A 16,320-nucleotide genomic window follows, 5' to 3' on the forward strand; every position below is an offset into this window, starting at 1 on the left:
TGTGCTCTTTCCAAGGAGCCACGAGGGAGCCTTCACTCCCACGGGAAGGCCTTCACATCTCCTATGGGGAAAGCAGGTTCGCCACCTCATCTTCCTGTGATTTGTTCCCTCTTTAGCCACCTTCAAGCTCTTGGATTTCGTTCGCGCTCAAAACTAACCAGACCAGAATGAACGCGGCAAGAGGAAGACAGTTGCAACGAAAGCAATGCCGAAAAGTCCTTCCCGCAAATCAGCCATCTTCTACTGGAACAACCTGTTCAACTCTCTTCCTCCCTTCAAAGCCCTACTGAGAGCTCACCTCCTCCAGGAAGCCTTCCCACACTGAGCCCCCCCATTCCTCTTCCCCTCCACCCTATATACTTCCCCTCCCACAGCACCTGCATATATGTTTGTACAGATTTATTACTCTATTTATTTTACTTGTACATATTACTATTCTATTTATTTTGTTAATATATTTTGTTGTCTGTCTCCCCCTTCTAGACTGTGAGCCCGCTGTGGGTAGGGACCGTCTCTAGATGTTGCCAACTTGGACTTCCCAAGCGCTTAGTACAGTGCTCTGCACACAGTAAGCGCTCAATAAATACGACTGAATGAATGAATGAACTCAGTTTAACCTAAAATTCAACCCGTCGCAACTTGCTTTCCCTTTCAAAAATTCAACTTTTATAAATTTAAGACTCATACTGTCAGTTTGGCACTCATTAAGACTAAATGAATCGCAGCATGTAGTTACAGCTTCACAAGATGCCACACGATATTTTCTGTTGCTTTTCCTTTTTTCGACTTGGAAATATTTTGCTATCAGGATGAATCGATATGGAACCAGTACCTAAGACCTCGTTTTTGAGTTCCAATCCATTCTTTGCCGGTTTCATCCCCATGTTCAGATACCTAGATTTTGTTCCAACAATATGTTCCAGGGTCAAGTTATACATGTGGTTGTATGGAACTATGATGCCATCAAGGAGAAGAGAAGCAATTTGTAGCATCTTTACCCCGTGAAAGCCACGAGAACTGGAGTAATGGGCCAAAGCACCTATAAAAAGGATCCAGTGGCGATAAAATTGGGCCTTCTGAAATATATAAATTCGGCTGCATCTAAAATAACTTATCAACCTTCCAATATTTCATCTGCATACGCTAAAAAGATTAGAGGTACCCACACATCAGTGGATTTGACTTGTCATTTAAAAGTTACACAAGAAGTACAACTTAAGAAACGTAAATCAGAGGAAATAAGATCTTTCTGCAAAATCTTGGAATCTGGAAGTTAGGGCATTCTTTTACAAGAGCAGGTAACCATTTCATATACTTTCACGCAACATTCATCACCACGTGCAATGATATCTTAAAGGTTCTGCTCCAGGTACTAAAGTATTGCAAATAGGTGTTTTGACATCGTGGTTATTACTGATGCAAATCTGGGTAAAACAGGGAAGAAGAAAATCCCAGCACCAAGTCACCAGACATTTAAGACGATGCATTCAAATATTTTTCTGCCTTGCTTTTTCCCTTCCTCTTAATCTACAAAGAGGAGTGGAAGGAAATTGATGGAAGCATCGCTTGAATATTTTTTTTTTTTTGGTGTGCGCATTACAGCAGCCACCGAGTAAGGAGGGGTGACAACATGAGAGTTAACTGTCTCGGTGAAAAAGCTTTGGGGGAACACAAGTTTTTCCTTATTTGCTGCTTTTTTGCTGTTTTTTCAAGCTGCCAAGAGGTAACCTGGCCTATCTGCAGATATATTTTTGTCAGGGGAGGTGAAAGCAGTTGTGGAGGAAGCCCAACGGAGGCGAGTCAGGATGAGGTCAGAGCCCGGGCTCCTGCACAACACGGCTGTAGCTTTCTAAATGTCTATGGCACAAGATCCTCGGTGACAACGGGAAAAATCTGACGTAACCCTACCAGTTTGGGGCGAAAGCTAGCATTTGTATCGTGCAAAATGGTGTTTCCTTCAAAATACCTGTAAAAAAGAAACAAAAATTAAGATCAATTTACATTTGACAAGGAGAGCACCGGCCTGGCAAAGGACCTGGGTTCTAATCCCAGCTCTGCCACCTGCCTGCTGTGGGACCTTGGACGAGTCATTTTACTTGTCTATGCCTGTTCCCACATCTGTATAATGGGGATTCAACACCTGTTCTCCCATGTGGGACTTGATCTTATACTTACCCCAGCGCTTAGTACAGTGCTTGGCACATAGTCCCTTCTAGACTGTGAGCCCACTGTTGGGTAGGGACTGTCTCTATATGTTGCCAACGTGTACTTCCCAAGCGCTTAGTACAGTGCTCTGCACACAGTAAGCGCTCAACAAATACGATTGATTGATAGTAAGCACTTAACGAAGCCCCAATTATTTGAAAATATTACCGCCGATGCACTGAATTGCTTATTCTCTTCATGATCCTAGAACTTATTAACTTCAACTTGTTTTGAAAAGCCCATTCTTACCTTCAACTCTCAATTATGCACCTTAGTGAGAGGAAGAATCATCATCATCATCATCAATCGTATTTACTGAGCGCTTACTATGTGCAGAGCACTGTACTAAGTGCTTGGGAAGTACAAATTGGCAACATATAGAGACAGTCCCTACCCAACAGTGGGCTCACAGTCTAAAAGGGGGAGACAGAGAACAAAACCAAACATACTAACAAAATAAAATAAATAGAATAGATATGTACAAATAAAATAATAGAGTAAAAAAAAAAAAAAGAATGGCACAGATCATTCACAGGGGAAGGTTAGGAGTGGGGGACAGGAGGCAGAGGTTGAGTGGGAAAGAGGGGAGGTGGGCCTGAGATCAATCAATCAATCGTATTTATTGAGCGCTTACTGTGTGCAGAACACTGTCCTAAGCGCTTGGGAAGTACAAGTTGGCAACATATAGAGACGGTCCCTACCCAACAGTGGGCTCACAGTCTAAAAGAACCCAGATCTAGCTGGGTTGAGTAAGACAGACTTAAAAGTCCACTGGGTAGGAGCAGGAGAAGAAGAAAAGGAGCAGAGAGGAAACTCTAGATGAGATGAGTAGTCACCATTGTAGTTCGGTTGCTGCAGATTGAAAGAAGACTGGAGGAAAGGCAGACCCTCCACTAGTGAGAACTTAAAAATGTACTGAAGGTTTGCTTTGCAGGGTGATCTGTGGGCTGCCTGGAGACCTACCTACCTATCCTTTCAAAATGTCTGAAAATTTGTTTAGAAAATACTCTGAAAAGCGTGTTGCAAAAGACGTCAAATATAAATAGCCAGAGACTTTACTAGAAAGACACGCCAATATACGTTCACTTTCGGTTTTTTAATGGTTTTTCTTAAATCCTTACTGTGGGGGAAGCCGCATGGGTCAGTGGATAGAGTATGGGCCTGGGTCATGGGTTCTGATCCTGGCTCTGCCGCTTGTCTGCTGTGTGGTCCTGGGCAAGTCACTTCACTTTTCTATGCCTCAGTTACCTCATCAGAAAATGGGGATTGAAACTGTGAGCCCCATGTGGGACGGCGACTGTGTCCAACCCAATTTAATGGGATCCACTCCGGCGCTTAGTTCAGCACCTGGCAAATTGTAAGCACTTATACACCATAATTATTATTATTACTACGTGCCGGGTACTGTATTAAGCTCTGGGGTAGGTACAAGATAGTAGGGTTGGACACAGTCCCTGTCCCGCCTAGGGCACACAATCTTTATCCTCATTTTACAGATGAGGTAACTGAGGCACAGGAGTTGAGAGACTTGCCCAAGGTCTCACAGCAGACAGGTGGCAAAGCCAGGATTAGAACCCAGGCCCTCTGACTTGCGAGCCCGGGCTCCTTCCATTAGGCCACGCTCCTCCCCTCAGCAAAGAACCGGAACCCACCATAGACCAGTAACAAAAAACTATCACCACACTGATTTTTCAGCTAGACCATATATTTGAGAGCAGAATTAGTACGCTTGATAGAAAACCGATTACAAAGAGTACCCTTTAAAATCTGAGGGTATGTAATATAAAGTTCATTCCCATTTTACAAAAATTTCAAAGACTGAAGATAACAATAACAAGAAACTTACATCAACGTGTTACAACTCTTGTAGGTGCCCGATGGCTTTGAATTTTTACACCACACTATCAACGGAAATGCTTTTTTTCCCCTCCTATAGATATCAATTTGGTTTCAGCTTCACGGATCAGTGCAGCAAAGTGCAAACGTCATTCACAGGGAGCAGGATGGTCAAGTAAAAACGAGAAAATGCTTTAAAGGTCTAATAAAGAAGTTTAAAATTCTCAGGTAATAAAAAAAAAAAGTGCAGAAAAAGCCTCCCTCCTGAAAAGAATACGTAAAACCACCGCATCCTTTTAGATCAGGAGAAATTAGAGGAAAAAGGGTCAGAACAAGGTAACAAGAGGTATATTACATATTTGTGTTATTTTCCAGGGAAAGCCTCGGGATCATGTGTTTTCTACAGAAAACAAGGTAAATAAAATAGGGATTTTTTTTTATATAAATGTACAATCATTGGGCTACCGAATATGAAAATGTCTTCTTGAACGGCTACAATCATTCAGAATTTTTCTTGTGTTCAAGAATAGAGACTGTGATCATTCTCAGGTATTAGTGGCCTTTCCAAAAATGTATACCAACATATAATGCTCATCTGGGGACAACAGTTCGCCTTCCATTAAACAAAACACCCACACCCAACCCTCTTATTCCTTGTTTTATATTTTTCGTTTCCAATGAGTAGGTAAATAAATTCTCAAGTGCCTTGAAGGTTCAATAAGAACAAAACAAATAGTATCCTGATCAAATGCTTAAATATTGTAATAATTCACAATTGGGGATTATTGAGTTAGCACCCCATCAAATTCTCATTGTATAAAGATTTCTGAAGTTGGAAAATCCCAGAACTAGAGTGGAAAAAAAACCTATCTTTTTCTGGTTTTTTTTTAATGCACTAAAAGCACACTTAGTTATCTGCAACCCATAGATGGGGAAAATAGTGCAGTGTGGCAAAACATTTTATTTAATATGCCTTTAAACATAGCTTTTTCCCCAAAAGGCAAAGGAGTGCAGAAATGATCCAAAAACCCTCTTCATAGATTAAACAAAGATTACCATAGAAAAAAGTCAATTGACATTCTACTTCCACTTAGTTTTTTTCAAGTAACATAGTAAACCGATTCACCTACGACTGATTGACAAATACAGAATTACCATTGGATTAGGATTAAATTTTCCAAAATTTACATTACTAGATTGCAGATTCCGAGTTTACTTAGCAAGCTGCAACTGGAGGACAATCTCTCTGCAGGCAAGAAATCTCTTCAAAGTTGAGGCAACTCTATGCGATTGTGCACTAAACAGTTGGCAAATGATTCAATTCCAACTTCAATCCCTGATATTTTAAACACAGCACTTTCCATTCTGACTTTTTGTCACGGGATTGTTTTAAAAGGCAAAGGTGTTTTTCAAGGGTGCCAGATGGGGAATTTTCACTGTAGAAATTGAGCTTGATTTCAAATTACCTCAAAAAAATCATCCACGCCCCCCCCCCCCCACCAAAATAAAGACATTAGTGCAGAATGAAGGTTCAAAATAATGTGACAAAAATGTCAACATAAAAACTTTCCAAAATCACATTTTAAGAAATGCACCTGCCAATTATAATTTGTTGCCTATAAAAAAAGTGTAAAAATATAATCACTCTTCAGACTATTTTACAGGAAAAAAAGCTTACACCTACATGAATGAAAATGTTTCTAAATTTAGCTATTTGTGGTCAAAGGTATATCCTCTTTACGCCCCTTATTAAAGTCTCGATTTTGCCCTAACTTTCGAATAGCACCTTTTTTTTCTGATGTTCCTAACGAATTTAGGAGGTGAGGACGGACTTGTCTTCTTGTAAACAGCGCTATCGATTACAAGGCACTACCTACGGTGTGAAATAAATAAAAGCAAAAAGAAAACACTTCCAAAATTAGTGACATCTAAGTACGCACCCCTGCTCCTGAAACCTCCCCTCGCTATACAAAATGGATAGAAAAAAATTTGAGTTCCTGGGACTCACCAGAGAATATTTGGTTTTTCAAAATTTTACACGCGACATTTGAAGTGGCTTCCGTATCAAAATATAGTGATAAAATATATCAGTGTCACAATCTGTTAAATAAAAGAAAGCTATATCGACTTTTTTTTTTTTTTCCAAACTTCCGTGAAAAGTACAGTCTACAAATACTCAAGTATAAGAAGGCGGAAGATGATCCGATGCATCTGCAACGAAGTCTATCCCTGCAGGAGAGTGGGGGGAATAAACCGAAACCCAAACCAAAGAAAGAGCCTACGGTTTACAGGCTATCCCGAGGCACGAGAGTTAAGTGTCTCCGGCCAATTTATGGCTAGGTTAACACTTTCGGGAGGGCGATCGGACGCTCCCCCCTAAAAGTCGTTGGCTCTGAAACGTCCGCGGACGCTCTCCGCCGCCCTCAGTCACTGCTGTCGTCGTCGTCGTCGTCGTCCGACGTGTTATTTAGCGGAGACTTGGGCGACTGGCCGTAGGAATCCGACCGGGCAGGCTGGCACGCGGTCACCTCCCCGCTCGAGAGCAGCTCGTGGCAGAAGTCGCAGATCCGCACGGGCTTGGAAGACTGGCTGGGGAGCAGGAACCGCTTTTCCGAGCAAGGGCCGCACACGACGAAGCCGCACTTGCGGCAGTGGTGGCGGCGGTTCACGGGGGTGAACTTGGCCTTCTGGCAACGCATGCAGATGGTCGCCTCCGAGTCCGGGATCCACACCGCGGCGTGTTCGTTGCTGGGGGTCTTCCCGCTCTTGGACAGCAGGTCGGTCACGCACTTGTTGATGTGGTTCATCCACTCCGACTTCTCGGTGGCCGTCGCCGCGTACACGGCGAACGACTTGGTCGGCGTCTTGATGAGCCACCCGTTGCGAAGCTCCCCCTCGTCTTGGATGGAATCGATCGTGACGTTCTCCAGGGGGATGATGTGCTGCTTGTTGTACTTCTTCTTCTGGATGACGATGTTACCGTAGACGAGGATGTCGTTGAAGAGGAAGAACTGCCTCGCTTTGGGCTTCTTCCTGCACAGCTTGGTCAACACCCCTTCGCCGATGAGAACTCGTCCGGGAATGGTCAGGGGCTGACCTGCCGCTCCAAAGCAGCTTTCCACTATATTGATACGCCTAGTGTTTGCTTCGCTGTTGGCCAAGCGATCCACCATCTTCTTCTGCGAGGGGCCTAAAATGCAAGTTTGGCACCCGTTAGAGAGGGAAATCAATTCTCAGAAATGGGCCGCTTTCCTACTACCAATTATGCGGAGCTGCAGGTCGTGAGAAGCCGCGTGGCCTACGGGATGGAGCAGGGGACCAGTTTGAATACCAGCTCCACTACCTGCCTGCTGTTACCTTGGCAAAACCACAATCATCATCATCAATCGTATTTATTGAGCGCTTACTATGTGCAGAGCACTGTACTAAACACTTGGGAAGTACAAATTGGCAACATATAGAGACAGTCCCTACCCAACAGTGGGCTCACAGTCTAAAAGTTTCACAATCGCTCTGTGTCTAAATTTCCACATCTGTAAAATGTGGATTAAATACCTGTTCTCACTGACCTGGCTATTTTGAGCTACCCCACATCTCGCTACTGCGCTTGGCACATAGTAAGCATCAAAATACCACACTTATTACTATCCTTGTAGCATCCAGACAAGATTTCTAATGACTCGCGGTGATTCTTAGACAAACTGGAGAGGAACTCCAATTCTTTCCTTAATAGCTATCATCTGACTCTTCTTTTACAGTTCCATGTAACCTGATGCCCTATTATTGAGTCACAGATTTTTAGTTTAGTGCTTCACTCTAAAAGCTTGTCAGAAAACAAAAAGCGAATACAACATTCAATATAAACTTTCATTAAGTTAAACCTTTCAAGTTAAAACAGTGCTTTGCACATAGTAAGTGCATAATAAATGCCATCATCATTATTATTATTATTATTAAAACATCCATCTTTGAGCATCAGCGAATCTTGAGATTTGGCCTTCATAGTTGAAGATACTGTGTAGCGTGTGCAAAGTCTTTTTGAGACAAGAACCTTGAAAATATTGAAACTTGAAAAAATGACACACCAGATTCTATGAACGCTTGAATAATAAAATCACTACCCACTCTGTTGTACTCTCCCAAACGCTTAGTACAGTGCTCTCCGCACAATAAACGGTCAATACATTTCACTGACTGACTGACTCCAAGGTAAATTGGGGAAAATGTCTAAAACACACAAGTTTGCTATCACAAACTTGACTTACAATTCAATTGCCTCAGGCCCTGTGCCTTCTTTATCTGAATCCTTAAACTTGACAAGGACATTTCATCATCATAACCTCCCTAGCTTTACACATTTGCAAGGCAGAGAAAAATCAAGCAGGGTGGAGTGCTAAACGGAAGAGCTGCAAGATAGCAAAATGGATACCACAGCTCTTTACCACCAAAAAAAGGGTACGACTAATTACTGCCTGCTGGGCTTTCTGCAGAAAAAAAGATTCAATTATCCAGAACTAACGTAGACACGTATGTAAGGTCAAAATCTGGGTCTTGTGCATTCTGCACTGGCGGTCAGGCTGTGCTGCCTCGGGTACTGCTCAATTCTTCTCGGCAACCATAAATGCCCTTCAGTTTACCCAAGGCGTATTATTTCAGTTATTTCAGGCGTACCCCCCGATTCCGATCGGCCACGATACTGAGATTCCAGAGACGGGTCCGGCACTAATAGATGATGATGGCATTTGTTAAGCGCTTACTATGTGCAAAGCACTGTTCTAAGCGCTGGGGGAGGTTACAAGGTGATCAAGTTGTCCCACAGGGGGCTCACAGTTTTAATCCCCATTTCACAGATGAGGTAACTGAGGCACAGAGAAGTGAAGTGACTTGCCCAAAGTCACACAGCTGACAGTTGGCAGAGCCGGGATTTGAACCCATGATCTCTGACTCCAAAGCCCGGGCTCTTTCCACTGAGCCACGCTGCTAATAGATGATATGTTATGTCCAATCTCTGCTTTGGTTCCTTGCCCGCCCCCTTCTCCTCCTCTTCATGCATCTGCTGCGCCATTTTCCTCTCATTCATTCATTCAATCGTACTTATTGAGCGCTTACTGTGTGCAGAGCGCTGCACTAAGCGCTTGGGAAGTACAAGTCGGCAACATAGAGAGACGGTCCCTACCCAACAACAGGCTCACAGCTAATAATAATGATGGCATTTGTTAAGCGCTTACTATGTGCCAAGCACTGTTCTAAGCGCTGGGGGGGGATACAAGGTGATCAGGTTGTCCCACGTGGGGGCTCACAGTCCCCATCCCCATTTTACAGATGAGGTAAACTGAGGCGCGGAGAAGTTAAGTGACTGGCCCAAGGTCACACAGCAGACATGTGGCGGGGTCGGCATTCGAACCCATGACCTCTGACTCCAAAGCCCGTGTTCTTTCCACTGAGCCACGCTGCTTCTCTGGTCTAGAAGGGGGAGATGGACAACAAAACAAAACAAGTAGACAGGTGAACAAAAAAGTAGACAGGTTTGCAGGCTGGAGTTTTTGATCCAGCACAGATGGGGCAGGAAGGGAAGGGATGACACTGTTGGGTAGGGACTGTCCCTATATGTTGCCAACTTGTACTTCCCAAGCGCTTAGTACAGTGCTCTGCACACAGTAAGTGCTCAATAACTACGATTGATTGATTGATTCACTCCGGACAGCCCTTCAGCCGCTACCTGCTTCCCGTTCATTAACCGCAACCACTGGGCTTGGCTGTCTCCATCACAGCTGGAAATGCCCCTGGGCTAAAGTAGTGTGAGGTACTCAATCAATCCAATTTATTTTACTGCGGGGAGATCACTGTACTGAGTGCTTGGGAGAGCACACTCTAACAGAGTTGGTAGACATGTTCCCCTGCCCTCTGGGAGCTTACGGTCTAGAGGAGTCGACAAGCAGCTAACAGGGAGGAGCTGGAAGAGGGAAAGTGGCCGGCTCAAACAGAACCAGCTCACTGCTGCTTGGGGAAAGGCAATCAATCAATCAATCAATCAATCGTATTTATTGAGCGCTTACTGTGTGCAGAGCACTGGACTAAGCGCTTGGCGATGGGGTCAGAACTCGGTTATTTAGCCATCCTGCCCAGGACCCCCGTTTTCCTGCTCCATTTCTGACAGAGACCACGGTGGCGGAACACAGTCTTGAGCGGGAGCCCCGTACGCCCCTGGTTTTTAAAATATAAATGAAATCCTGGGTTGAGGAGTAGGACAGAGGAGCTTGGAATACAGGTTGAGGTGGCTATGCTTAGGGATATGGAGATGAATTTCCTAAAAACAGCAGAGGGGAAGGGGAAGTGGCAGGGAGTGATCTAGACTGTATTTTTTAATTAGCTGAAGGATTTCCTTCCCATTACCTGTAGAATCATATGTACTCTTCCAGACTGTGAGCCCACTGTTGGGGTAGGGACTGTCTCTATATGTTGCCAACGTGTACTTCCCAAGTGCTTAGTCCAGTGCTCTGCACACAGTAAGCGCTCAATAAATACGATTGATTGATTACTCCAAGAGGCCTCCCCTGACTAAAGCCCTCATTTCCTCAATCCGCCCGCCCTTCTGAGTTGACTATGCACTTGGCTGTGTACCCCTTAAGCATTTCAATACTACTGTTGGCCCCGCAGCACTTAGGTACATTAGGAAGCAGCCCGGCTTAGTGGAAAGAGCATGGGCTTGGGAGCCAGAGGTTGTGGGTTCTAATTCCAGCTCCTCCACTTGTCAGCTGTGTGACTTTGGGTAGGTCACTGAACTTCTCTGTGCCTCAGTAACCTCATCTGTAACACGGTGATTGAGACTTTGAGCCCCATGTGGGACAACCTGAGTACCATGTATCTACCCCAGCACTTAGAACAGTGCTTGGCACATAGTAAGCGCTTAACAAATACCATCATCATTATTATTCTTATACATATTCTTATCCTCTATTTCCCTTATCTGTAATTTACTTTGTCGGCCTTCCCCAGGACACCGTAAAATCCTTACGGACAGGGATAACGTCCACCAGTTACTAAATCTGTACTTTCCCAAGCGCTTAGTACAGTGCTAATCGCTTAGTACAGTGCTCTGCACACAGTAAGCGCTCAATAGATACGATTGATTGATTCCCAAGTACTTGATACACTGACTGACTGATGTTGGGATTGGCTCTAATAGAAAACTATCAACCTACATTTCAGTCTTTCAGGAAATGTATCCACAATACAACAGTTCACAACACACCCACACTTTTCAGTAAATACATACTATATGTATTTCCTGGGGTACCCTGAATTTGAGATTTTTCATCCTCACACACCCACTTTATTCACCCAAACCCTAGACAACACACGCACATTCAGACACAGAAAAACAGGTGACGGGAGACAGCGAGGGCTTCCAGAAATCTTTATCAGACCACAAGGGACCATGAGAAGCAGCATGGCTCAGTGGAAAGAGCCCGGGCTTTGGAGTCAGAGGTCATGGGTTCAAATCCTGGCTCTGCCAATTGTCTTTGGCAAGTGACTTTGGGCAAGTCACTTAACTTCTCTGGGCCTCAGTTCCTTCATCTGTAAAATGGGGATTAAGACTGTAAGCCCATGGTGAGACAACCTGATCACCTGGTAACCTCCCCAGCACTTAGAACAGTGTTTTGCACATACTAAGCGCTTAATAAATGCCATCATTATTATTAAGGGACCCCTAAGACCACAACTTGGAGTCTGTGATATTAACAACTGCCCTGGTGTGTCATGGTCTTACCATGGCTTCAAGGATCTCCACTAGCTCTTTCCACCTTTACTTATAGGTTCCCCTCTTCCGCTACTCTTCAGCTCGCAAGCTTCGCTCCTCAAAGGTGAAGGTAAAACCCAACTGGAATTAGTTCTCTTTATTAGGAGTCGATCCTCACCCACTCACATCTCTCATTTTTGTACATGATCACCAATTCCGATCACAGTGACCTCCATGCAAACATGCACAGGCTTATATTTCATTCATTCAATCGTATACATTGAGCACTCACTGTGTGCAGAGCACTGTACTAAGCGCTTGGGAAGTACAAGTTGGCAACATATAGAGACGGTCCCTACCCAATAGTGGGCTCCCAGCCTAAAATTTAACTGCTTAAACAATTTGATTAAGTAATAAGGAAACGGTCCACCCCGGTTACCTCACTGAAGACCGACAGGACAGGTATGACAAAGGCTATTATTGCTTCACAGCCCAAGAAAGTCTTCCTTATATTTTTTTCTTCAAGTGGAGTAACTTCATCTTAACTTCCAAACTGCCACCACACTGGTCCAAGCACTTGTCACAGCACATCTCGACTACTGCATAAGCCTCCTCACAGACTACCCTTTCTTCAGCCTCTTCCCTCTCCAGTCCAAGCTTCACTCTTGCTGCCCAGATCATTTTTCTAAAAAATAAAATAAAATAAAAAAATAAAATCATGTTGCGCATTTCTCTCCACTCCTCAAAAACCTCCAGTGGTCCTCCATCCAAATCATCAAGGAGAAACTCCACACCATCAGCTTTAGGACTCTCAATCATCTCTCTCCCTGCATCTAACCTCTAATCTCACTCCTTCCCAACTATTAACCCAGCTTGCGTACTTCACTCCCCTAATACCAACCCTCTCGCTGGTTTTCACACTCATCTTTCTCCTCACTTACCCACTGCTATGCCCTCTCTCTCCCTTCAACTACTCTCCCCACCTTCAAGGCCCTACTAAAAAAAAAAAATCACAACTCCTCCAGGAAGCCTCCCCGATTATACTTTTCCCATCCTATCTCCCTCTCTTCTAAGCTACTTATGCACTTGAGTCTGTACTCTCAAGGCATTTATATACATATCCTTTGCACTTCTGCCTTTCCTACCTGTAATTCACTTGAATGTTTGTCTACCCTGTTAGACTGTAGACTCGTTGAGGGCAGGGAACCTCTTGACATAGTCTATTGTACTTTCCCAAGCTCTTACTACAGTGCTTTGCACAGTAAGCGCTCAATCTTATCATCTTTAGCCACTGTACAATCTCTACCCACACCAACCTTGAAATTTCTTTATCGGTCCACAACTTCCTCACCGGGCTTCTCTCCCATACACTCACCCCCCACAAATCTGTCTTGTTCCACTAAAGAGACCTTCAATCTTGTGGCTCCCTCTAATTTTCTAGTCTTCACACCCCATTTGGTCTCCGTTCCCAAGCTACCTTCTCTTGGCACATAAATCCATGCTGTTAATACCGCCCACTCCACTAAGTTAACTCCCTCGCTGCCCCCATCCCTCCATCAATCTCGCACCCACAACCCTGGATCAACAGCACTGGATGCTTCTTCAACTCTTTTATATGAGCTATGGAGCGCTGCCCCCGGCAATAAAGATAAGAGGCCAACATCGTCCATCTCCAACATCCTCACCTTCTTTAACTCTGCCTGGCATCATTATTTCTCCGTCCTTACTGACTCTCGGGCCAACTGTGCACACCAGCTGTTTCAGCTTTAACTTCCTCAAACCCTGTCTCACAACTCCCACAGCTCTTGCCCCTAATGGCCTTTTCACTATTTAGTCATGCAGCTGAAACCATCAGGTGTGATCTCCCTAAAATCTCCCCTGCTCTTCTCCAATCGCACTGTCTTCGATGCTCCCATCTTTCCCATCCATTTCTCAAGAGATCTTCTGCCTCCTTTCAAAAATCAACCCCTCCACCTGTGCCTCTTACAACATCCCTTCACACCTTAGGAAAATACTTGCCCCCTCCCTTCTCACTTCCCTGACCTGGACCTTCAACCCCTCACTTTCCCACCGGCTCTCTCCCCAGCACTTTTAAACACGCTCATGTATGCCCTTAAACAACCCTCCCTTGACCACAAACCTCGATCTAGTTATTGCCCCATCTTCCTCCTGCCATTTCTGTCCAAATTCCTTGAGCAAGCTGTCTATACCCACTTCCTCCACTTCTCCATTTCCCTCCTTGACCATTTCCAATCTGGCTTCGACCACCTTCATTCAACAGAAACTGCCCTAAGGTCACTAATGATCTCCTTCTTGCCAAATCCAATACCCTCTACTTCAACCTAATCCTCCTTAACCTCTCAGCTGCTTTCAACACTGTGGACCACTCCCTTCTGGAAACAACATTTAATCCTGACTTCACTAACTACAGTGCTCTCCTGTTTCCCATCTCTCTCTGACTCCCTCCTTCTCTCAGTCTCTTCTTCTGTCTCCCACCCTCTAACAGTGGGGGAACCCTCAAGGCTCAGTTCTGAGTCCCCTTCTATTCTCCACCTACACCCAACCCCTTGGAGGACTCATTCTCTTTCACAGCTTTAAGTACCATCTCTACACAGATGATTCCCAAATCTACCTCTCCAGTTCTCTCTAGAACCTCTGCTTCTCTGCAATCTCACATTTCCTCCTGCCTTCAAGCGACCACTTACCTGGATGTCCCGCTGATGGAAACATAACTCCTCACTTTCCCATTCAAACCCTGTCCTTGCCCTTGTAGACAACACTATCCTCCATCTCACAAGCCCACAGCCCTGGTATTATTCTCACCTCATCTCTCTCATTCAACCCACATATTCAATATCACCAAATCCTGTCGGTTCTACCACATTTCTAAAATCACCCTTTCCCCTCCACCCAAACTGCTTCTACGCTGATCCAAGCACTTATATTCATCCTTTCAATCGTACTTATTGAGCGCTCACTGTGTGCAGGGCACTGTACTAAGCACTTGGGAAAGTACAATATGGCCCTCCACCCAAACTGCTTCTACGCTGATCCAAGCACTTATATTCATCCTTTCAATCGTATTTATTGAGCGCTCACTGTGTGCAGGGCACTGTACTAAGCACTTGGGAAAGTACAATATGCCAATAAAGAGTGACAATCCCACCTTGATTACTGCAGCTACCTCTCTGCCTCCTGTCGCTTCCCCACTCCAGTTCATGTTTCACTCTGCTGCCCACATCACTTATTTAGAGAAAATGTTCATTCTGTGTCTCCCCACTTCTCAAGAACCACCAATGCTTGCCCACCCACCTCCGCATAAAACAGAAACTCCTTACCATCGGTTTTAAGGCACTCAATCAACTCTCCCCCTCCTACTTTATCTTGCTGATTTCCGACCACAATCCGGCCCACCTACTTTAGTCCTCTAATGCCAATTTACTCACTGTACCTTAATCTCATCTCACTGCCAACCCCTTTTCCATCCTCCCTCTGGCCTGGAACTCCTGATTCCCCCTCCATCTACAGCAGACCACCACTCTCCCAACCTTAAAAGTCTTACTAAAATCACATCACTCCCTCTCCCTGCTGCATTACCTTTGCACTTTTTTACTGTACACTTTGAACAACCGATATTCACCCCACTCTCAGACCCACAGCGCTTATGTGCGTGACCATAATTTATTTTAGTACTTGTCCCCTCTAGATTGTAAGCTCCTTAAAGGCAGGGAACGTGTCTTCCGAAACTGTTGCACGGTGCTCTCCCAAGAGGTTAGTACCCTACTCTGCAGAAAGTGCTCAATAAGTACTATTAATTCATTTTCCGTCATCTCTGAAACACGTGAAAGAATTAGATTTGAACCTAGAAATAAGCATAAGACTTTTTCTTATTATTAAATACAGTGAAAGCTTTGTTTGCCTGGCAAGGTCAAGAAAATGGGGGAGAGGTGCCATTAAAAATTGCCATTTACCAAATTGCCAGGACTGACCAAATAGTCAGTCGGGACTGACCGCCAGGAGGTTTTGCATAATTACGCAGATGGGAGTAAAGTCTCTCAAGAAGCCCCAAATGAACCCTACTGGTAACCGTAAATTGTCTGCTAATCTCATTAGCCAAATGACAAACTCTGAGGTAGGACTCTGGGAGAATTTTGCAGAACCATGCACAATGTCCCAAACCAAAAAAGAGCCATTCGTGGGGAGAAAGACCTCACTTAATGGCAAATTCATTCAATCGCATTTATTGAGCGCTTACTGTGTGCAGAGAGCACTGGACTAAGCGCTTGGGAAGTACAAGTTGGCAACATATAGAGACGGTCCCTACCCAACAGTGGGCTCACAGTCTAGAAATGAAAACAGTTTAGGTTCTCTTAACAAGTTTAACAGTTCATGCAAGTGCCCCGGAAGAGCTGCACACAAGAGGTCTCAAACATTATGAACTCCTCCTTACAGGACCAATCCAAGATCGTCACTTGTGTGTTGGGGGGGCGGGAGGAGGAGGAATGAAAGAGAGGAGAGGGGAGAAGGGGCAGGGCAAG

The 16,320-nt window shown here is 44.6% G+C and overlaps 1 protein-coding gene across 2 annotated transcripts in view; it reads right to left on the reverse strand.

Annotated features, from left to right (window-relative positions):
- Positions 1-3,892: 3,892 nt before the first annotated feature.
- PLEKHF2 (pleckstrin homology and FYVE domain containing 2) overlaps positions 3,893-16,320 on the reverse strand; it is a 35,152-nt gene continuing 22,724 nt past the window's right edge. The window contains exons 1-2 of one of the 2 annotated variants that reach the window (XM_038744720.1): positions 12,222-12,383; positions 3,893-7,231 (exon numbers count right to left, since the gene is read on the reverse strand). In XM_038744720.1, the coding sequence (XP_038600648.1) occupies positions 6,465-7,214 (750 nt within the window). In that variant the 5' untranslated portion in view covers positions 7,215-7,231; positions 12,222-12,383 and the 3' untranslated portion in view covers positions 3,893-6,464. Of the gene's footprint in view, positions 7,232-12,221; positions 12,384-16,320 lie in introns of those variants that run through there. The other variant, XM_038744719.1, reaches the window with a different exon arrangement.

The sequence above is a fragment of the Tachyglossus aculeatus genome, chromosome 4 (genome assembly GCF_015852505.1).
Source record: "Tachyglossus aculeatus isolate mTacAcu1 chromosome 4, mTacAcu1.pri, whole genome shotgun sequence".
NCBI classification, from domain to species: Eukaryota; Metazoa; Chordata; class Mammalia; order Monotremata; family Tachyglossidae; genus Tachyglossus; species Tachyglossus aculeatus.